General features: G+C 27.3%; 1 protein-coding gene and 1 long non-coding RNA gene across 3 annotated transcripts in view; one reads left to right on the forward strand and one right to left on the reverse strand.

The window, feature by feature from the left end:
* The window catches only part of LOC126900399 (myrosinase 1-like), a 53,243-nt gene extending 28,133 nt beyond the window's left edge, over window positions 1-25,110 (reverse strand). The window contains exons 1-13 of one of the 2 annotated variants that reach the window (XM_050676083.1): window positions 24,870-25,110; window positions 19,245-19,314; window positions 18,985-19,204; window positions 18,713-18,847; window positions 18,213-18,335; window positions 17,643-17,832; window positions 10,577-10,674; window positions 10,368-10,509; window positions 7,181-7,251; window positions 6,999-7,079; window positions 6,793-6,939; window positions 6,260-6,360; window positions 5,580-6,169 (exon numbers count right to left, since the gene is read on the reverse strand). In XM_050676083.1, the coding sequence (XP_050532040.1) occupies window positions 6,004-6,169; window positions 6,260-6,360; window positions 6,793-6,939; window positions 6,999-7,079; window positions 7,181-7,251; window positions 10,368-10,509; window positions 10,577-10,674; window positions 17,643-17,832; window positions 18,213-18,335; window positions 18,713-18,847; window positions 18,985-19,204; window positions 19,245-19,314; window positions 24,870-25,023 (1,698 nt within the window). In that variant the 5' untranslated portion in view covers window positions 25,024-25,110 and the 3' untranslated portion in view covers window positions 5,580-6,003. Of the gene's footprint in view, window positions 1-5,579; window positions 6,170-6,259; window positions 6,361-6,792; window positions 6,940-6,998; window positions 7,080-7,180; window positions 7,252-10,367; window positions 10,510-10,576; window positions 10,675-17,642; window positions 17,833-18,212; window positions 18,336-18,712; window positions 18,848-18,984; window positions 19,205-19,244; window positions 19,315-24,869 lie in introns of those variants that run through there. The other variant, XM_050676085.1, reaches the window with a different exon arrangement.
* Window positions 2,539-20,546, forward strand: LOC126900415 (uncharacterized). The gene is made up of 4 exons (XR_007702852.1): window positions 2,539-2,880; window positions 2,991-3,058; window positions 19,942-19,979; window positions 20,139-20,546. It is a non-coding gene; the product is annotated as an uncharacterized LOC126900415 (long non-coding RNA).
* Window positions 25,111-25,331: the final 221 nt, after the last annotated feature.

The raw sequence follows: 25,331 nt of genomic DNA on the forward strand, positions 1-25,331 counted from the left end.
CCACCAATTTCTTAGAATTAAACACTATCTACTGATTTGCATCGAAGCGTTTCTTATGATAGTGATTTTAATCACTGTCAGTTTAAATCTATACTGGACCCAACGTCCCCACTATGCTGCGACTCCACTGTGCTGGGTTTTTTTTTGCATTTTTATCGTAATAGATAACTTAAATAGAAGTAATAGTTATAATTTCCTAGTAACTTTTGGTGTTTGATAAGATTCTGCAATTGAAATATTCATAACTGAATTAATTTTAATGATTTACTTTAACTAAATGAACCAATTAAAACAAAGTTGTTAAAAAGAATTACTCAATTGAGCGTATTATAAAATTTGATTATAATTGGAAAAATCCATTATTAATTTAGGAGAAACTAACAATCATTTTTCTTAGAAATGATTTTTATAGCAACATGTTACCAAAAAATTTGTAATATTGTAGTCTAGTAGTAGTACACACAAATACAGTAAAAAATGTATTAAATTACAAAGTAAAATGATTTAATTTTGTAGTTGAAACCTATCATATCAAATTATCATATCCAACTTGATTCGTCAATAAATACTTTGAAAACATTAGAAATGAATGATTTTAATTGTCTATATGGAGAACATGAGAGTAACTGTTTAATTGNTATCTGTATAGAGAACATGGGAGTAACTGTTTAATTGATAAATAAGAATTTTTTTTTCAATTTTTGAGGGTAATATCTTCAACTAGATACGAATTGTAGTCATTTGACGTATCGTTGAAAAAAGTAGGTCAAGTTAGAGCAGAAAAATAAATGATAGTCACAAAAAAATATATTCTCAGCTTTGTATTGAAGCTAAAACTTAAAATATAGTAAAATAATTTTTATATGAATAAAAAATTTCTTTTCGCAAGGGGCATCGAAGCTAAAATTTTGAAATAAGTATTACTATTTAATATACTCCTCAATTTTTTAGATGTTCAAAAATTATTTCGGTAACTGTCTTATTAAAACAAATAGTATAAGATATTTAGCTACAAAATAAAATTATTAAAATAGCTTTATAAAATACAATTATTTTTTTCAATACTACTAAAACTATTAAACAAACCCCTAACAGTATCAAGCCCTTTAAATTTTTATACACGTAAAAGTATAGCAAAATATAACTTCTTTATTATTTTTATAATTTCTCCGTATTGAATATCAATTTCATACTAAATTTAATAATTATAATTATTATTTATTCATATATTGTATTTTAAAATCAAAGAATTACTAATCAGGATATAATTAAACAAATAAGAGTTCATGTTGCTTTTGGAATAATCCACCAAATTCCTACTTAAAAAAAAAAAAAATTTGGTATATAGAAGAACTACGTTAAAGAGTGATAAGGTTGGGTGGCAGCTCAATTGGAGCATTTTGTAGGTCTCGGCTCTATTCCAACCTACAAGAATTCGCTATGATAGAGTATAATTATTCGTGTGTAATATAGTACAAATATGATGATGGGAGGAGGAATTGGTAAGTTATACCGCATCTCAGATATTTAGCATAACGGTCATATTTGTTATGTATATTTAAACTCATTTTATAACGTGTTTTATTATCAGTGGCATATCATATAAGTATTTTTTATCAAAAACTTTTTATAGAAGTAGTTCTTTAAGTTTTTTTCGATGTGCAACTTGTTTCTAAATAATATCAATTGAATTAATAGTGTTTATTACATAAACAGTCTAGTATAGTGGCTAAAAAGTTCTCAACGAGCTCAGCAACTATTCGTTAAAGAGAGGTACGTATTACCTTCTAGAATATTATCGAACTTTACTGAACGTTATTAATTTAGACTATTCTTTGCAATGTCTATTCCATTATCAGGACCGTCCTTAAAAAAATATAGCAAAACCTNTGTTAATTTAGACTATTCTTTGCAATGTCTATTCCATTATCAGGACCGTCCTTAAAAAAATATAGCAAAACCTAGGCACTTATATTTTAAATTACGTCTTTAGTTGTGTAAATTATTTGCTTGGAAATTTCGAAGTATTCCAATATTCTACTCTTTCCTACGAATATTAAGTTAAAAAAAAGAGCAATAATGTTTGTAATGTAAGATAGAGAAATTTGAAAAAGTGAGAATCCGCCTTAAATTATTATAAGCATATAATCGGTTTTTTTTTTTATTATTATAAAGTAAAACTTTGGCTGCAATGGCCATTAGTTACAATTAAATTTTTCAATATTATATAGTTAGGTTATAATTCAAATTTTATCATACATTGGAGTTTTTCTTAGAAAACTAATTATTTTTCTATTTTCTTACGGGTCTGTCCCTAGTGTCGTAGGATGTAGGTACTTGGATGGACAATTTTTCGGTTTCGCGTACTTCTACGTATCTTCGGCATTCCGTGTGTATGTTTCACTGTGATTTTTGCTATGCACGTATCTTTCTTTTCCACTAGGTGACCATAAGTTAGTTTCGTATGTCCTATTCTCAGTCTCTGTATGATCGTGTTGTCTATTCTCGAGGATTCTATGTTTTTCCATTTAGTAATTGTGTTTATAATTTCATTGAGCTTGGATTCTTGTTGTTCGGCCGCCGATCAGATGTAGCGCCACTTGCGTACCACCGGCCAACGCGATCTGAATTGTTGCGCGTCGTGGTGTACGGCGAGTCTGGTTTTGGCGCTTATGCTAATGGGAACGATCCTAAGACGGACAGTGGAGCGCTTCAATTTGAGAGTCCACAGCTACGTTCCGTGATCGCCGGTTCAATAGCCAAAAAGAAATTTTGGATGCTCAACCATTGCTGTGAAGAACGTGTCTGGTCCTTGTATACGGGTGAACGAAGTGGCCAGCTTGCACATACAAAATTTAAATATAAAATTGTCCAGTAACGGTAGATTAATTTATGTAATATTGTATTTAGTCATAATAAAATTTACATTTGTTCTGTCAAAGAATATTGTCATTACATTAATTTATTTGGTCAAGTCGTGTCCATAATAGGCGAAGATACTGGGTGCCCCGACCAAGAGGTGTTTTCGAGTCTGTGGTATATCAACGTGGTCCATACGGTAAAATATTAATATATTACTAAATTGGATAATTTATTTTTAGAATTAACTGCGTGACGCTCGTCGATGTGGCTTGCTATAATTGTATAATCGCTATTATTATTATTAACACGCTTATATTAGTTTCATATGTATGAGGGTTGTGGGCTGTGTGTAACTCTCCACGCGCACGTGTCGCGTCGTCTATGACCTTGAGACTAGATTGTCGTAACGCATTTACCCCACCCCGCTCACATCACGCGGACAACACTATTGCTGTATAATTTTATTTTTGGATTTTGTACGCGTACACGCGTGCGTTTCATCAGTATTATATGTATATATATATAAATATAAACAATTTTTATTGTGACACGGCCCCCTTTATTAGCCGTCGCCCTACTATGATTATTATTTTTTTTGATTGACCAATACCGCCCGCGTGCCATACGCCTCACGTATATATATTTATATATTCCTACCGCCGTTTATGCCTCAGGTATAGCGTTCCCACCGCGCACTGCCCACCCAAAAAATACCTCGTGCATGATACATTTTCGTACTTAAGTCGCTTTACTTGTGTATATATATATTCTACTTACTATTTAAATTTATACATTAACACGCTATATTCTCATTAAGAGATATAAAGTGTATTCAATCCGATTACGAGGGATGATTCCCGTATCGTCATTTTTCGTCACTACAATAATGAACGAGAAATACTAGTATTTTTGTGTGATAAAATAAGCTTAAAACAATAATGAACGAAACATAATAGTATTATTGTGAAAAACAATAAACGAAAAAATACTAGTATTATTGTGATAAAAGCGTGGGTGCTTTGTGCCATATTTTTCGTAAATTGAGCGACCGACGCTTTAATCACAATAATACTAGTATTTTTTCGTTTATTTCTGTTTTAAGTTAATTTTTTTACAGTAATACTAGTATTTTTTGTTCATTATTGTTTTAAGCTTATTTTAAAAATTATTTTTAACTTTTTAGTTCGATGTGCTTTAANATTTCAATTCACGTTTTAAATTCAGTACATGCATTGTCTTTATCACTGAGTAGAGTTTTACAAGCGGAAAATCAAGATTTAGTCGAGGCCATGAAGTTGGCAGATGCAGCAAAACACGAACTTGAGGAAAGAAGACAATATTCTACAGATAACTTCAACACAATTTTTGTAACTGTAGAAGATATTTGCAATAAGTACAATATACCTGTGACTAAACCTAGACTTGCCTCACGTCAAATTAACCGTTCTAACATTATAACCGACTCTGTAAAAGATTATTACAAAATTATTATTTACATACCATACCTTGATTTATTTATTACTCATCTTCAAGATCGCTTCCTCAAGCATCGTAATATTTTGTCAAACTTCTCATGTCTTTTTCCTATTGAAACAAAATCTTTAGACAAAGATTCATGTAAAAAGTTATTTAAAACTTATTGTTCAATTTTACACGGCGATTCCCCAGAAATTTGGATAAATGAGATAGAAATTTGGCGACGACGACAAGCTGGTAAAAATATTCGAAACGCCCTCGATGCCCTCGATATTTGTAATTCAGATTCGTTTCAAAATGTTCATAAAATGTTATGTGTAATGTCAGTTTTGCCGGTGACTACAGTGACTAATGAAAGGCCATTTTCAACATTACGTCGGCTTAAAACCTATTTAAGTTCATCTATGGGTGAAGATCGTTTAAACGGACTAGCTTTGTTGAATATCCATCGTGACATAAATGTAGATATCAACGAAGTATTAAACGAATTCTTTTCTACTCATCGTAGATTAAATTTATTAAAAAAATAATTTTTAATTTTATAGTTTTATCATGATTTATTTATATTATAAATATATAGTATATAATATTTGATAGTTATTGATTTATCTATNTTATTTATATTATAAATATATAGTATATAATATTAGGTAGTTATTGATTTATCTATTAAATATAAATCTTTTTTAAACCCCCCCCCATTGTCAAATCCTGCGCACGGGCCTGAAGTCGTATATAATATAATAAGTTGATACATATAATGATATTATATGAATCAAGAAAAAATTGAGGAACAGTCAGATGACATATTAAAGTAATGTGTGGAAATAAATAAATATTTTTTATGACGTTTTTTACTGTAAAATTATTGTTTTTTAATCTTTTAAATTAAAACAACATAGGTAAATACTACCTAATGCAAGAAAGACATTTTTATTTTCAAATATATTATTTATTTATAACTTTATTAACACTAATAGAAACAATACTATAATATGATTATTTTATTTGAGACTCAATCTGTAAAATGATGGTAATATTATTACCATATAAGCAAAACAGAAAAAGTGACCTACATTTGAATCTTTAAACTAATTTATATAAAAATAATATTTAAAATATATATTTTTAGGAAATGCCCTTCTTGCACCCAAACTTACAATTTATCACCTTCACTTTAATAGCTCTAAATAATTGATAGGATAAAAAAAGCATTATTTAAAGAAAACACAAATGCCATAATTTTAGATATCATATGTTTAATTAAGCAAATAGTAAATATAAAGAACTATGATGAATATTTTATTATGGACAAATTTTTACAAGTTTAATGAACATTATTTTGTTCAATAGATTATCAATAAATGATAAATTTATTAATTTTCATTTGTATACACTGCAACATCTTAATCTAAGAACTGAAATCCTCTGCAATCCATTTAAAAATAAAATTATCATAATTCAATGATGTTTGAGTAAATTTCAATATTCATCTAAATATAATCTTGTATAACACATATTTAATAATAAAGAAACTATTATTAGATTTAAAATATATTATTATACCTCATTATCCAACACAATAATTTTAAATTACATAAAATAAAATAGTATGAAAAATAAACAAAAAGTAATCTAAGGATTTAGGCGATCATTTTTTTGATTTTAAATCAAAGAATTTATATTCTTATATGAAAAATCTGGAATTGTAGAAATATCTGGTAAAGTCTTGTTTTGAAAAACATATTTAAAATACTCCACACATGGCTTTTTTGTGCGAGGTCGATCAGGATCTCTAAAATCAACTTTATAAATTCCATACTTGCTAGTGCTAAAAAAATAAACCGTATATATATTTTAATAATTAAAATTTAACAATGAACAGTTTTTATTATTCTTTAATTTTTTTAATTTAGCTTACCTAGGACTGACCCACTCAAAAGAATCCATTAGCGACCAAACGCTATACCCAATTATATTAACACCATCATCAATCAAATTTTTTGTTTCGGTAAGAATCGCCTAAAAATATTTTCAATTTATAAAAAATGAAAAGACTTTTTAAAATCAAAAATATATTATAAATATTAATTTAAAATTAAAAAATAAATAAATAATATTTAACTTAAAAACTACAAAAATTACTAAAAATTCGTGAATACATTTTTGGGAAACAATGATACCATTATTAACCCTCAACATATGCCGACTCTTTTTTATTATTATTGTGTAATTAAAGACTTTTTAGGAATTATAATAAAATTAATTTTAATATTTATGAACACTATTAAACTTAGTATATTAAATTAGTATTACTAATTAATACTATTGAATACTATAGTAATAAATATAACATGATAACACAATAAAGATAATAATTTAGGGTATTATTTATATATAATTATAATTTATGTTCTTACAATAACTAAATCACGTAATTTTCATGATATTTACCTGATGATATTCAATTTTATTTTTATTAATTTCACTATCATCAGCCAACCCATTTTCAGAAATAAAAAATTTGGGTTCTCTTATATCAGAAATTTTTCCAAATGTATCATTTAAAAAACGCATTACATTTCTAAATCCCAATACAATCTATAAAAAAAATGTAAATTGAGTTCAAGTTATTAAAAAAAAAATTATTATTATGTTACGTCTTGTAACTCTTCTTTTTCGTCCCAACTAGGTGTTATAGCCCTTTGATCAATTGTTTTTAAATCATTATTTGGATCATATACAGGGTGTTCAGTAAGTCAGGAAACGGGTTTCTATTGTTCTCATTGTTTGTAACAATGAGAACAATAGATACCCGTTTCCTGACTTACTGAACACCCTGTATACCTGCTTCTGTCATAGCGGTAACATTTAATGAATGATAATAGTTTACTGATATGAAATCATAACTTCCTGAAAAAAGGTGTCACAGATCATAAAGTTAAAATCTGTATCCAAATTAACTGTCTAATTATAAAAGAAAAGATAAATGTTATTAATGTAAAATTATTGCTTATTAATAAAACAATTACTTTTTTATAGTTAACTTGAAATACCGACCCAACTTGAAAATAACACATATAAAAATGATATCATTTGATTTGTATAAAAATTTAATCGTATACAGTGTCTATTTATTGACTTTTGCTTGGAGCATATTTTAAATTACCGTATGATCATACAAACTGGAGCTCTTGATTGATCAAGAGCTCCAGTGGCAACTGTAGCTTAATATTAAAAAGTATTAGTAATTTATCCATATCCGCTATACCACGTTCATTAAAAAAATATATAAAACAATCCATAGTGATAATAAAATCATTTTAGCCAAAGGTCTTCTTCCTTTTTCAGAAAGTTATTTCTCAAGTCAAATGAAATAAAAATTAAAACAATCTACAATGTATGGCTATTTCAACATTTTATAATCTTTTAATTTTATGTGTATTTTTCCTATCTTAATGAAAAATTAACATTTTAAAAAGGTTTTTTATATGCTTTCAAATAATATAAACATTTTTCAATTATTGGTATTTTAGTTATTTTAAAATTGACAATTTCATCATATCATCCTGTAAGCAATTGTTTAAATTACCCACATTCTAAAAATAAAATCATGATTGTAATAAATTATTGATGTTTTATTGTTCTAAACCAATTTTTTAAATTTTCGTTTCATTACAGTAGCAATTAAGTATCATTCAATTAAGAATAAAGAAGACGATATTTTTGATATAAGATCTAAAAATGATATTCACAAAATGAGGATTGATTTATTCTGATAGACAAATTCGTAGATCACACAACGCGAAACAAAGAAAAAAGCAAATATCTGATAAAAATTAAAAATTATTTCCAAAACCCACCATAAATTATAAAAATTAGTCTACTAGGCTTATGGAATAACTTTTTATAAAAGTCATTGAGTAAGTTGTCATTTGGGTAGAAATAGTTTCAGGTTCATCGTAAAACAGTAATGTAAATCAGTTATTACTCTCATATCCCTTTCAATACAGTGCTAAAAACTCATAGCTACACCCTAACTATGACTCTACTAGCAAAAATGGGCAATGTCGATAAATTAACAGTTAAAAGTTATTAAATTATAAATTTAACTAGCTAAGTTAAAAGATAAGTTGAGTTTTTTTGATACTTAACTAGTTTAAAAAAAGTTTATTTCATTTAAAATTAATATTTCGGCTAAAATCTCTCAAAATCATTTTTTATTGGTAGGTGATGCAATGGAATGCTAAGAATCGATTTTCAACTTTTAAACTGAATAAGAAGAAAATATTAATGATAACATATTTTAGCTTCGATGCAAAGCTGAGAAGGTATTGGTTTTAGTAAGATGTGTTTTTTTTTTTTTGTGTCTGTTACCACTTTTTCTCAGCTCTCACCGAACCGATTTCTTTCAATGATACGTCAAAAGATCACAAATCGTATCTAGTCGAAGATATTACCCTCAAAAATTGAAAAAAATTCCCTCGTTCCCCGTAAATGGGGGAAACCTCCGAAAAGATTACGAATTTTCGAAATTTTTTCAATTTTTTTTACTAAAAACTGCCGTAACTTTTTTAAAAATAAACATATCAATGTAATTCTTTTTTTTATAGATGCATGATGTCATTACCTATCATTTGGTATATTTTTTTTATAAATCTAACTTTTTACCTGCCCACAGGGGGGGATTTAAAATGACAACTTTTTTACAAAAAATTAATTTTTTCAACTTAACTTTTGAAAGTGTTCCGGAAGGTCTGACACTTTTATATATATCTTAAATTAAAGCTAATGTATTATACTTTATTATGAAAAAAAAATTTTGGACTTTATTTTGTCTTCACGGTAAAAATGGCTATCGAATGCTATTTTTGTGTGAAAATTTTCGATTTTGTATTTTACATTTTTAACTTTAATATGCTATACTTTTTGAAAAATGTATGGATCCTTACAATTTTTTTATGAGAAGTAGTATTTATATAGATCTTTCATTCGACATACTTTTTTTTTTAAATCGGACCATTTCCCTTAATACAGGGGGGATTCAAAACATAAAAATGCATATAGAAAGTAGAACTTTTTCAACTTAACTTTTGAAAGTGTTCCGGAAGGTCTGACACTTTTATATATATCTTAAATTAAAGCTAATGTAATATACTTTATAATGGTAAAAAAAAATTTCGGACTTTATTTTATCTTCATGGTAAAAACAGACATTAAACTTAATAAAAAAAATACGATTTTTGTAAAAAAATTCTTTTTTATATTTTTGACTTTATAATGTTATAACTTTTTGAAAGATGTATGGATCAATATAATTTTTTTATGAGAAATAATATTTTTTCATAATCCCATTTTTCATTCGACATACTTTATCTGAATCAGAATATTAATAACGAACTAGCAGATCATGTTGCTTTTGGAATAATCCACCTATTTTTTAAAATTAAACACTATCTAAAGATTTGCATCGAAGCATTTTTTATGATTTTAATCACTGTCAGATATCATTATACTTGATCCAAATATGTCACGTCACCACTGTGCCGCGACCCCCCTGTGCTGGGTTTTTTTTTTATTCGCTTGGTACATTTTAGTGTGGGTTACATTGTTTTATCTTTAAAACTAGTTATTAAAAAAAAATCACATACATTTTTGAAAATTTTCAGAAAATTATAACAATAATTTGGCATATGGTAAAAATCGTTTTTTTTTTTAAATTTTGAGATTAGCTTTAGTGTTATTTTAACAAATTAACTATAAAAGCTAAGTTATTTCAACGGAAAATTAAATTAGTCAAGTTAAAAAGTTTATTAGAAAAATAATTAACTAGTTAGGTTGAAAAGTAAAAAAAAATTAACTTTTTAACTAGTTAAAGGTCACCAACATTTACTAGTAAAGCCATAATGAGAATGTAGCAGTTAAGGTTGTGAAATTTGCCTGCCATATGGGACAAAAAACATTCAATTTAATAATTGAAATAATAAGAACAAAAACATTCTATTAATAAAAATTAAAAGTTATATTACCAATTATTAGTTCTTTTTCATCTTCGGTATACGGAATCAGTCGCCAAATATTGATATTTTTTTTTTTATTCGTATCTTTAATTGATTCTAAATACGATTTTGGGAACTCACCAGTTACTAAAGGTTCAACGAATAGTCCAACCTTGTTAAATAATATATAAATAAAGTTAGACAAATAATAAATCCAACAAGCTTAATTCTATAATTACATAAGCATCTAATAATAGTTGAGCTGATTTTTTATCATCTTCGCTATTTTCATCATTTGGAAATCCCCATAATGTATCGAAGCAAATGCAAATTTCACCTAAAATCAAAAAATGTTAACATCAACTCAAATTCATAAAATAACAATGTTATGGTCATAAATTGAGAAGAGATTTATTTGAATCAGACATTTCACGAGCCAAGCGACTCGTGCCACCTTTATCAGACGTCGCCCTACTATGAGGATTTGACTGACCAACACCGTGTGCAATACGCCACGGTGCAAAATCCAGCAAGTGTCGTACGGCCGACGACGACCTGCCGCAAATGATACGTTGAGTCTTCTTCCCGTTGTCAAAGTGACATCGTCGAGGACGTACGTCACCGGTTCCGGCGTGCCGCACGACCGGTCTCGACGAACCGATCCGCACCCGCGCTCCGTCGCCATCAACGCTGCTAACTTTTGGGTCCATTTCTCCAGCCCCCCCTTTTTTTAATTTCGTATTTTTTAATATCTCATTCGTTTGTACATCGTTTGTGCAGAAATGTGCAATAATATATATAATAAATTTATTTGTTTCTTTTTTTTTAATAATTATAAAATATTTATTCATTATTAAAAATTAAAAAAAAAAAATAATTATCAAATTTGGTCAAAACTGACATAATCTTTTAATATAATATTAAGGATTGTCATTCATTTTTTAAGGGTGATTATTTAGTATTTAGTTATCCAAATGGTAGTTTTTCTATACTACAGTTGGCCTAATGGAATTTACGAAGTAACAGCAGTCATATTATTTATAAGTGTAATATATTTGAAGTAATTACACAATGAGGAAAATCCTTAAGTAATAATTTGTTTAGTAAAACCTAGGGTCACGAGCAGGTGGACAATTAAGCATATTTATTTTTATTGATGTACACCACTCAATTTTATTCTAATTCTAGTTTACTAACCTTTTTGTTTACACCAGTAATACGGTAGTAATGAGAGGCAACGCAGATTCACCACTTACGTGAATAAATTCAACACTATTAATTTATTAGTTCAAAATATGTTTTAATAAACATAAAAACAAGAGAAAAAATTACAAATCGCACTCGTGAAAGTTAACAAAATGTTAATGTTTAACGTTTTGTACGTCGTGAGTAAAAAGAATAAATAAAAATATAGTTTAAAAAATCGCTTTTAAAGCACATTGACCTAATAAGTTAAAAATAATTTTTAAAATAAGCTTAAAACAATAATGAACGAAAAATACTAGTATTATTGTGAAAAAAAGCATCGGGAACTCAATATACGAAAAATATGGCACTCCAGTCGATAAGCCTTTGTACTTTAGCAGACAAGCAGAGGTACTCTAATTAGACTGAGCTTGCAAAGTGACTAGGTTGATGAAGAAGAAGACGGGTGGCCGTGTATCCAACGTATCGCTAAACATAGGGCACCATGACAACAGTTACCCATAGACTCTAACATTGCATTTGGTACACACCTGTGTACATCATTCCGCTGCCCCAATAACTGATTTTTTTTTATTCTTATCAACAATTTTTCCTCTATATCGCATAAAGATCTTAAATTCTAAAATAGCTGGCTATCGTTTTCTCAGTGACATCTTTTTAATCTTTTCTCTTGTTTTTATGTTTATTAAAACATATTTTGAACTANGAACACAGTGTCTTCTCTGAATGCGACGCTGTATATTTATATTAAGTTAATGTCGAGTATGCTAAGATTTCATTTGTTCTAAATAATAATAATTTTAATATTTATTATTAATGTTGCTAAAAGGTGGAAGAATGATAAAGTTATATTTAAATTTAGTATTTAGGTAGAAATTCGTTATCGCAAGTTGGAGATTTCCCTCTTTACAGGGAACGAGGTCAATTTTTTCAATTTTTGAGGGTAATGACTTCGACTAGATACGATTTGTGATCTTTTGATGTATCATTGAAAGAAATCCGTTCGGTGAGAGCTGAGAAAAAGTGATAACAGACACAAAAAAAAAACACATCATATTAAAACCAATACCTTATCAGCTTCGCATCGAAGCTAAAAAAAGCTCTCACCGAACGGATTTCTTTCAGCGATACGTCAAAAGATCACAAATCGTATCTAGTCAAAGTCATTTTTATTTATTCTTTTTACTCACGACGTACAAAACGTTAAACATTAACATTTTGTTAACTTTCACGAGTGCGATTTGTAATTTTTTCTCTTGTTTTTATGTTTATTAAAACATATTTTGAACTAATAAATTAATAGTGTTGAATTTATTCACGTAAGTGGTGAATCTGCGTTGCCTCTCATTACTACCGTATTACTGGTGTAAACAAAAAGGTTAGTAAACTAGAATTAGAATAAAATTGAGTGGTGTACATCAATAAAAATAAATATGCTTAATTGTCCACCTGCTCGTGACCCTAGGTTTTACTAAACAAATTATTACTTAAGGATTTTCCTCATTGTGTAATTACTTCAAATATATTACACTTATAAATAATATGACTGCTGTTACTTCGTAAATTCCATTAGGCCAACTGTAGTATAGAAAAACTACCATTTGGATAACTAAATACTAAATAATCACCCTTAAAAAATGAATGACAATCCTTAATATTATATTAAAAGATTATGTCAGTTTTGACAAAATTTGATAATTATTTTTTTTTTTTAATTTTTAATAATGAATAAATATTTTATAATTATTAAAAAAAAAGAAACAAATAAATTTATTATATATATTATTGCACATTTCTGCACAAACGATGCACAAACGAATGAGATATTAAAAAATACGAAATTAAAAAAAGGGGGGGCTGGAGAAATGGACCCCTAACTTTTTCACGCCGAGGATCATGCCGGACACCGCGTCGCGGACGCCAGCGAAAATGCCGCGATATAGTGCGAAAATTATTACTATGTTCGTCTTTTCGGTTTGTTTGTTTTTTTTAAATACCCTCAAAACCAGTGTCGACTACATTATCGCAACGTAAGTCGTATCAACTATAAAAGATCCTGTACAAAAGTTATGTGTGTAGTCGGTCAAGATCCACATAGCTCGAAATGGCATTACCCTACTCAATGGAATGACAACAATCGTGTCCGGCACTACCGACACCTTGCTGGCGTTACGTCTGTGTACGCGGTTGAAGTTATACCGTACCGTTTGGGTCTGATGACTCGTGGCCAGTGAGCTGGCGTGTTTTAATTTTATTCTATTGTTGGCTGGTTTGTATTGGCCTGTTTAGGCGACAACCAACAGTTTATATCATCCGTTACGTGCTATTACGCGAGTGCACAACTGAAATAAAGCAGCGGAGGTTGACATTCCATACGTAAAAGGAATAATTATTTGGGAAGCGTTTGGCAGTCGATTCAACATTAAATTGCACTATGGATGGCTGATGGCTGGGTGATGTTTTGTTTGTTTTTACGATTATTACTCTAATGTTAATGTAATGATATATTGAATATCTATTAGTTTATATATATATGTGTATAATAAAATTACTGCTTGTAATTGATATTATTCGATTGTCAAGTANTACTCTAATGTTAATGTAATGGTATATTGAATATCTATTAGTTTATATATATATGTGTATAATAAAATTACTGCTTGTAATTGATATTATTCGATTGTCAAGTAAAACCCCCCGATCCGTCATTTATGTTAAGATAATTAACTTAAAGTTTAAATATAAAGTCTTGAAATATTACTCTGGGAATTATAAGGTTCATTTCATTATATTTTTACAGATCCTGTTAACTTGTTTATTCATTTATGTAATAATTAGAGATGAGCCGAATATTCAGGACTAAAAAAGTTCTCTCTAATTTGATTTGATTGACCGAAAGTTCAATAAAGCAATAAATTCAAATTAAATTAAAGAGAATTTTTTTAGAAAGCCTATAGATTCTGTATATAGAATACATAATGATTATAATAGTCTTCTTTTTTATACCAAATTAATATCTATAAGAAATATTTATTTAAATCTAGCCGATACTTAATTATTATAACTTAATAAATAAAAAAATCTAATACCTTTTTAGTAGTATAGACCTCTTAAAATCCCGACTACTATTTTCTTTTTCACTACATATTTTAGTTACAATTGTCATTAGTTAAAGTTTTTTTCAAGAAGATCTGCCAAAATATTATTCTAGTTTATGCATTCGTTATTAACTATTAATTAACCGTCATTTCAATTAATTTTAAATTTACATTTACGATATATTGATCAATTTCTTTATCGTAATATGCCCAATGCATTGTATTACGCATCTTACATTTATCAATGAAAAATTTATTATCTGTATTTTATATTACTTATATACAAACAAATAATTTATTTGTCATAATAATTACACTACCGTACACATTGTCTTATTAATTGTATACATGTTAACTCAATCATTATTAACCACGTGTCTTATCTTAAAATAATAATCATGAAATGTTTAATTTCGTCACAATAAAAATGTATTTACTAAAAGGCGTTAACGACTATATCCCTAAGTTGGGGGTAATTAATATACTATAAAAAGACCAAACAGCCTACGAACATCATCGCGTTCGATTTCTTTATCGCATCCCATTCGACACATTCGCATACTTCGTTCGATAAATCGCGGCCTCGTGTTGTCGTCTGTATATTTTTGTGATTAATATAATTCATTTGTGTTAAAACTTTATTATAAAATATGCCCTCGATATCTTCATTGGTGAAACTATTAGTATATTTAAACGAGATTTTAAATTAGACATTTCTACGCATACTAAATCAACGATCAAAGCAACTTCAAATCAACGACTATTAATTTGAATACAAGGTAAATCAATTTGATCTATCCCGTTTATTTAGAATTAACAATCTGAGTAAAGAATAATAAATCAATAGATTTTCACATTTATATCCACCATTTTTAAGATAATCACCTCGACAAGGTATTGGACAGAAGGCCTCGGCCTCTACAATAATACTTAGGTGAAATATCTTCCTTAAATAATAATAATCGTCAATAATTGATTTATGCTCACACTGACTGGGTGTCTAAAAGAAGGCCACGGGCCACTTCAAGAATACTTTAGCGTCATATTTTTAATGCTAGTTAATTACATTATTATTATACCTCAACATAAGAATAACACCCTTTTTCATTTTATATTTACTTGTTTTTATTGTTCTAAACCCTCGAACTCTACAACCCCAATAGAACCTCGATGCTCACCCATTGACCAAAACCCCAAATATCCCAATCTTGGTTAATTAACCACCTTAAATCTTTCTATTTAGTTTATCTTTATTTTTTTAACAAGTTTTCAAGTAACTTATTAGTTACATGTTTTTTTTGTGTTATATATTATACACTTATTAAAATTATTATAGACCATAATAGATTTTTTTTTAATGAATGATATCTTAACTATAAAATGTGTGACATAGATGATTAGGCTGTTGTTGTAAAGGGGAGTGTTGATTCCAAACTGAGTTGTTATCTCACTCACAAGGAAAGATTATAGTGGTGAAGCGGTCGATTTATAAAATTTTTATGAATATAATCAGCTCTAAGCTGGTTTAACTCTTTATAACAAAGTATATGATAATCCTTCTTGTTTTCGGTTTCAGCGTCGACTGTTTAAAAAAACGTTTACTATGTAATTAAAAGATGTAAATCGCTAATTTTCGAAATTTTTTTCAATTTTCTTTACTAAAAACAGCCATAACTTTTTCAAAAATGAACATATCAATATAATTTTTTTTTTTATAGATGCTTGGTGTCTTTACCTATCATTTGATATATTTTTTTTATAAATTAACCCTTTACCTGCCCACAGGGGGGAATTTAAAATGACAACATTTTCACAAAAAATTAACTTTTTCAACTTAACTTTTGAAAGTGTTCCGGAAGGTCTGACACTTTTATATATATCTTAAATTAAAGCTAATGTAATGTATTTTATTATGGAAAAAAAAATTTGACCTCTGGACTTGTCTTCGTGGTGAAAATGGCTACCGAATGCTATTTTCGTGTGAAAATTCTTGATTTTATTTTTTTAATTTTTAACTTTATAATGCTATAACTTAATGAAAAGTGTATGGATCAACACAATTTTTTTATGAAAAATAATATTTTTTAATAATCCCTTTTTCATTCAGGATATTTATAAGAAAATAGCAGATCATGTAGCTTTTGGAATAATCCACTAATTTTTTAAAATTAAACATTATCTAAAGATTTGCATCGATGCGTTTTTTTTAATAGTGATTTTAATCACTGTCAGATATCATTATACTTGATCCAACTATGCCACGTCACCAGTGTGATGGGTTTTTTTTTTACTTTTTATTTTCATGTTATGATAGTAGTTACTATCAATATCATGGTTGTAACGGGTAACGAGAAATCAGGGTTTGATTCCGGAGAGGCAGTCTGAGAAACGGCTACCACATACAAGGAAAGTAGCAGGCGCGCAAATTACCCACTCCCGGAACGTGGAGGTAGTGACGAAAAATGACGATACCGGAATCATCCCTCGTAATCGGAATGAATACACTTTATATCTCTTAATCAGAATAAAGCGTGTTAATATATAAATTTTAATAGCAATTAGAATATATATATACATGTAAAGCGACTTAAGTACGTAAACGTATCATGCACGAGGTATAGCTGTGTTTTGTGGGCGGGGGGAACGTTATACCTAAGGTATAAACGGCGGTAGGAGTATATAAATATATATACGTAAGGCGCATTACACGCTTTTGGTCAGTCAAAATAAAAATTTGTTTATATATAATTGATTACAGGCACGCGTGTACGGGTACGAAAACCAAAAATATAAAATTATACAGGAATAGTGTTGTCCGCGTGATGTGAGCGGGGTGGGGTAAATGCGTTACGACAGTCTAGTCTCAAGGTCATAGACGACGCGACACGTGCGCGTGGAGAGTTACACACAGCCCACAACCCTCATACATGTGAAACTAATATAAGCGTATTAAAAATGGGTCGAACACTTCTAATAAACCCAAAACTAAAATATGTCTTACCTTTTTGTTTGGTTTTAAAATTCCTTTCATACAGTCTATAGGCTCTAGCATGAGCTAATAGAAGATTATGAATAGTCATATAATCTGCTATTCCACTATAAGCTTCACCTAAATGTGGAGCATCTGGATAATTTCCTCCATAACCCTCAGATATCATCCTGGGTTCATTGATCGTTGTCCAATACTTAACCTATTATAAAAAAGTGAGTATATATAAGTTAAATTATAATTAGGGATTGCTTAATTATTTTTGTTAGTAATGCGAAGTTTTTTTAATCTAATTGTAAATTATCGTAGTTATCTTGAAAAAAAATGATTAAACGATTTTATTTTATTTTAAAAACTCCAAACAAATCAAAAATATTTTAATATTTAATGAATATCAGAGATAATTAAAATTTTTATTTTGAATTAATATTACAAAAAATCCAAAATTCATTATAAAATTAATAATAGGTTCTTTATTCTCGACTGCGACAATATGTTTATATTTATAATTATTTTCAATAGTTGAGAAAAAAATTATGAAATAGTAGGTCAATTCTATATTCTAAATTTTGTTTAATTTACCTTATTTCCATAAGTCTTAAAAACGAAATTTGCATAGTTCACATAATATTTTATAATATTTTTATTTGCCCAGCCACCAATAACTTGAAGTGATTGGGGTAAGTCCCAGTGATAAATTGTAACCTATTAATACAATAATGAATTGTTTTTTTAAAGTTATAATATAGTAAACAATTTTGTAAATATTATACGTATACGAGTGATTGGCCTATAGAGTACGCTACGTTTAAAAGGTTCAATGGCTTCGAGAAGATTCAGTAGGGTAACGCAGATGGAACTCCTATAATCTTCTCGACGCGTAACATTAATCTTAATCTAAAATGTTATTGTGGTTATTTAATCATCACAAGGTGATTAGTATCCACGAAGTCAATCCTTTTACTTTAACAAAATGGACATATAATTTTTTCACTAATTAATGATACAAAAAATTATTATAGTTAATATTTTATTATTATCTATGTATAGAGTTATAATGTAAAATCATCTAATATACATACCAATGGTTCGATATTGTTAGCGAGTAGTAAATCTATCACTTTATGATAATAATCAACACCATCTTGGTTAATAGTATGATCTTGTCCTTTTGGTAAAATTCTTGGCCAACTCAATGAAAAACGATAAACTTTTACCTGAATTTTTTTTAAAATTAATTCATTGAGTAAATTAAATAATTTAGTATTAATACTAAAATGTTAAATAATGAATTTATAAATTTATTAAGTCTTATAAAATATATTTTATAAGATTTTATGAAAACTAAACGTACTCCTAGTTCTTTGAGTAATTTTATGTCTTCCTCATATTTATGATATGAGTCACATGCAACGTCTCCATTTAATAATACGCTGTCATCCTCAAGAGGATTATGAAAACGGGAAATCGGTTCTGGTGACAAATTTTGAAAAAATAGATTGTCTTTTTGGATACCAATAAATTTATATTTATGGTTCTTAATAAAGCTGAATGCATATTTATTAAATGGTATTGCAAAATAATTTTGATTTGTCCCATTGTTACTGCTATGANGAAAAATAATTTTGATTTGTTGCATTGTTACTGCTATGATATAATTCATCCCAAATACTTTTACTTTTTCCTAGAATATAAAATAATAAATTTACAAATTAATTACAAAAAATTTAAATAATTAAGAACATGTATAAATAATCAATTTTCAATCGCAAAAACCAATTTATTATATTCAAATAAATTGTTTTGAGTACGATTAAATGTTAAAAATCTAGAATCATAGAATTATTATTGGTCTATTTCAACCGATATGTAAAATATTTCTCATTTAAAATTTTAAGTAGATCTAATTTTTTTGTTGTCTGAAAGCTATTACGGTTGAAACTACCGATTTTTTTGTTAAAATCATCTACCACCATTATTAGTTAAGCATACATCTTGAAAACTATCTAATTTTTTTTTCAATTTTGCAATGGTACCCAATTCATAATAATCACTCATACTAAAATTACATTTCAAATATATTTGGAATTTATGTTCGAATACTTGAAGTAAAAAGTATTATGAATATATAAGGGAGATACGGGTAATACTGTCCCTCAATTAATACCACCCATATTAGTAACTCGGTAATAAGCAACATTTTTTAGGTAAGTGTCAAAATTTATTTTAGGAGCTCAGAGTTAATCTATATCAGTATCAAGTCGTTATTATTTCTTATTACAAAATTATGACCGTTTGTTTTTTTTTATAGTGTTTGATGCAATATTTCACTGTTAACTTAATCTGTTGGTAAGTCTATTTTCATTTATTTTCAATATTTTTAGTAATAAGTGTTAGCTAAACATAAAATCTTTAATAAAATATTATTATTCAATACTTATTAAAATTGAGTACTGAATAAATTTAAATTTGTTGAAAAATTGTATAATCAAATTATGCCGTTTATAGTGAGCATTATAATCCGACATGACAGATTTTCAATGATTTTCATTTGGAATCCTCAACAATGTATGAAAAAACTGAGATGTCAGTTAAGTGGCTTAGTTATGGGGGGGAGGGAGATGGGGATTGATACCTTAGAAGAAATTTATTTACACGGTAAAGATATAATTTTCTTGGTTTGCAGTGTTATAATACATTCACCACCCATTATTCAGTAGTCTATAAATTATGGTCTATTAGTCATCAAATTTAATATAAAATATTCATGTCAATCCTTTAAACTATACCGAGAAATATGTCTAAAAATGCATTACTACAAATCTAATGTAATCTTATTATATAATAAAACAAGGAAAAAAACGCTTTTCTGAAAAAATTACTTAGCGTGCTCGGATTTTCAAAATAACTATAAGAAATTCTTTAGTTGTGACAAATCATTTATTTTAAGTAAAATAATATGTAATAAATAACACAATTGAGTAATAAACAGATATTAGTAAAAGGCCGTGACACTTCTTGCACATATAGATGAATTATATTTTATATAAAAAGGGCATAAAAACTGTCATTCACACACTCCTGCTTCACTTTATGAACTTTCAACAAGTGCAAGAAATGGTTCGACAAATTTTCAAATTCACACAGAAAATTGAAGTATATTTATTTTTTCAACCTTACTTCTGACATCATTAAGGTAAATTCATATTTCACAGAAGATTTATAAGACTTAAAGTTAATTATTATAAGTATATAAATTAACTAGGGATCCAGAAATATTAAGTGATCTCTAGAATAAAATATTGTATATATAAATAAAGAAAATCAATAACGTTTGTACAAAGTTAGCCAGCCTAGTCCAATCTTTGAGTGTACCTGTGTAGTCAATACTAATAAAGACTCTCTGACAAAGATATAAAACTCACTTGTGGTTCCTATACTACTCGAGGTATTTATTGATATGACTCATAGTCAGTACAAGCTTAGATAACTACTGGTACGAGTGGTGTTATGGATAATGTATGTGTGATAATTAATCATAATAATTTATATTTTAAATTATTATTATATTAATAAATTTTCAAACATCACTTCAGTTTCTATATTTTATATCCTCTCATAAAACCCTCGTGCTCATATCTCGAGAAAAAAATTACATTATATCATTTTATTCAATTAATATATAGTAACTCAATTATTCAATACAAAACCAATAAGTAACTAATTTTATACATTATTTTAATCATAGAAAATACTACCATTTACATATACATTCTTTTTTTGAGTTACTATAGTAGGGATAGAGAAAAATGTTTTCATGTATATCCTTCTTAAAACAAAAGCAAACTACGCCACTGTGTCGTATAGATTTTGTCTGCGCAAAAATGGTTTCACAAAGAATGCTCTGCACACAAAAATTATAAAACTTATGTATTTGACTTTTGTACTTGAAAAATGTGATATAATTTTCATTAATTTAAAAATATTTACCAAAAGATCGATTAAACAAAAAAAGACTAATTATAAAAATCTTAAATTTTTATGAACAAAACATATTTATATTATTTCTTTAAATATATTTTATATGTACAGGGCGATTTAGCTACATTTTAGAGTTTTTATTTAAAAAAAAAAAATAATGGATTATTATTATTATTATTCAATAATCATTTTAGAGCAAGTAATTATTGCGTTAGAAGTAGGGTTGTTACTTTTTTAACAATGCCTGTTTAAAACAGTGTTTTAAACATTTTAAAATTTACATTGGTTTTATGGGACATTTTAAACTACTTATGTTTTAAACAGGTTTATTTTTTAAAAGCGTGTTTTTAATAACTCTAATTACAAGCATTTTATTAGAGTACGGCTCGTACTGGTGCATATTTATAATCAGTACGAAAGAACGTTGTTCATGAGCTCACGTTCACATGAACGTTATACATTTTTTCAAATAGAACGCAAACGTGAAAAAAATAAAAAAATTTAACAAATTAGAACAATTTTAGAGCAGTTCACAATAGTGTTATGTTATTATGAACTTATGATGTGTCGGCATAATGAACTTGTATAAAAAAAAACAAGTAATAAAATAAAATATGAAAAAGTACTGTATTGGCTATGACTGTTATTTTACACAATCGAATGTTGATTTAATCACTGACACTAAAAGCGAAATAAAGCAAAGTTTAACAGTAAACAAAAACGTATTGATGATTTGTTATAATGTATAATGAATTTGAGGGAAATCTATCTACGAGCAGGCTAGTGTTTCTCAACATAAAAACTATGTGAAGTAAATTTTACAATAGAGCAATAATGGGTTAATTTTTAGTAATGTAAAAAATTGTCAATAACATTTAAATATCGCAAAATGAGAAACATAAAAATTCAATAACGTTTGAATATCGAAAAACGTGTAAAACATACAAATTAATATTATTTAAATAACACAAAACGGTAAACATTATAAAGTCATAACGTTTTAATAATTTAAAACGTATAACTAATAAATATTGTTAATGTTATAACTGTTGTAACGTAAGAACAAAATAAATAATTTGATTCAAGCCCTATATAATAGGTAGACTATTAATGTATGTAGTTCCTAAAATTTAAGTATTTCATTTTAAGATGTGCAGGGTTTAGTTAAGAGGTGGGTAGACGTATAGATCTCACAAGAACAAAAGTATTTACACGATGAAGATACATTTTTTTATTTTTTGGTTTTGGGAAGTAAAAATTTTATCTTATATATATATATAACCTTTTATAACGAATTCCAATTATCCAATTATATCAAATCAACCGCAGCAATATATAAAGTGAATTTACACTACCTAAGTTAATAGCATTAATAATCTGAGTGAAGAACGATAAAACAATAGATATAATATTTACATATCAAATTACAAACTTTAATCAATTATTATAATAATTAATTAAAGTATGAACTAGTTTACTGACTAGTATGTCTATTATATTATTAGGTATATCTATTAGTCATATTACAAGGTATTCGAGAGAAGGCCACCGCCGCTCATTGCCTCGTTGTACTATTAAAGATTAATTTACCAGTTACCTTGTTTTTATACCTAAAAAAATAGAGCAAATAATTAATAATTTTTGTATCACTTGTTTTTATTGTTTTGAACGCTCGGACTCTTCGCAGCAATAAAACTCTTCATACAAAATGATATCATATAACTTTACAAATCTGATCATTACAAGATTTTCATAAATAAGTTTGGCCCATTCTATTTCAACGCAAGCGCGAATACAAAAAGGTATATAAGCAATTAAAATTGACAATTTTAATGACTAGTTATTGAGAAAAAAAGGTATAACGTTATCAGAAGTAGCAAAATATCACTCCTAAAATTTTACAGGATCCACACCTGTCTCAATAACAAAAATTTTTAAATTAAAGATACTTTTAAATACTAAAGTGTGTTTATATTCCTAATACTTAGTATTTCAAATACAAATACTACTAAAAAGTATACTAAGAATACTAAAAAAATATCCAAATACTAGAATTTAAATAAAAATATTCGAGTACTTTAACAAGACTGATAATAGTGACTAGGATTTGGAACTTAATGTATTTTAAAAGTTTATTTTAGTTATCCCAAGTACATACATAATAAATAATTGTTTTTATTTTTCTTTATTCTAATCAATGTATATTAATTAGGATTTTAGATTTTTGGGTACATAGGAGGATTAAAATATAAAAAAATTCTCTGGTACTGTATATAGGATAATTTATGATAAGACACTCATTTTCTCGGAAACTATTGAACATTTTTAATTTTTGTAAAGTAACATATTGTTTCATTTATAAAACTTTACAAAACTAAGTAGTTAATAATTTTTTTTCATTCCTTCAGGGATAAATAACCTTAACATTAATTTTTTTAAACGAGAATCCATAAGTTTTTCTTGATAATATGATAGAAAAAAAATTATAAACAATTTTGTTATTATAATTTACTTATCTGATTAACCGTTAGGCATTAATAATCTGTGTTAATGGCTTATAAATTATTTTTACAGTAGTTAACTAACGGTTTTCAACACTGGTGGTCCAACAATGCATGATGGTAAACTTGTATGGAATATAATAATACGCATTTATTGATAGTCATCAATGAATTCTGTATACAAAACAGTAGATAACGATGGAAATTTAATTTAAACAAACTTAACTTTAATACGCTGAACCGGGCAAACAGTTGATCGCAAAATACAATTTAAACAACAAATTTTTTAAAATTTTTTCTATTATATTATCAAGATAAAATTAGGGATTTTATTTATTATATAAAAATAAATAAAATATTGGTTATTAACAGATTAGAGGACACTACTGCAATATCAGTAATATGATATTTTGATTTAGATGACAATGCTGTTATTGTAGTAACATGAACAAATTCATGATATGGCATTATAGCTATAATATTAGTATTTTCAATGGTACCAAATGATAGTAGAAATTCAACTGCCACATTACGTTGAAATGATTACCAACATTATAAATTTCCGTTTATGTGTTAAATTAAAAATATTTATTAAGTATATTATATCATACAATTTTTTCAGCGTTGTTTACAAATTAACGAAATCGATTTTTTTTTTAAGGCAAATAAGGACTTTTTATTTTTTTTTATTTTAAAGACTCTAATTTCCCTATAAATTATTAGGGAACTTATTTTTCTGAAAACGTGTTCTACTTACCGTCTTCATTCCAGCCACCTTCTATTTGATAAGCACTTGATGAAGCACCAAATAAAAAATTATCTGGAAACTTAACTGAAGCAGAACTTATACTAAATAACAATATGACTAAAAAATAATGGGAAATACATTTATATGGACAAAAATTTGCCATATTTAAAGACTTCTTTTATATTTAAAGAAATATATTCCTATAGCTTATTAATATCTTGGCAAGTTATTTTAAAACTTAAAATGGTAAAAAAATTGTTTTTCATCATTATTTATATCAATCCAATAATGNAAATGGTAAAAAAATTTTTTTTCATCATTATTTATATCAATCCAATAATGTTAATTAAGACTTTAATAAATGCGGAGTATAAAAAATTTTATCATGTTTGTCTATTATATTAATACGTTAATTTAATAAGGAAGATAATTAGCTAAATTTCATTTGAAATAAATATTCATCAAATGATA

This window comes from Daktulosphaira vitifoliae, unplaced genomic scaffold (genome assembly GCF_025091365.1).
Source record: "Daktulosphaira vitifoliae isolate Bord-2020 unplaced genomic scaffold, ASM2509136v1 Scaffold_3, whole genome shotgun sequence".
NCBI lineage: Eukaryota > Metazoa > Arthropoda > Insecta > Hemiptera > Phylloxeridae > Daktulosphaira > Daktulosphaira vitifoliae.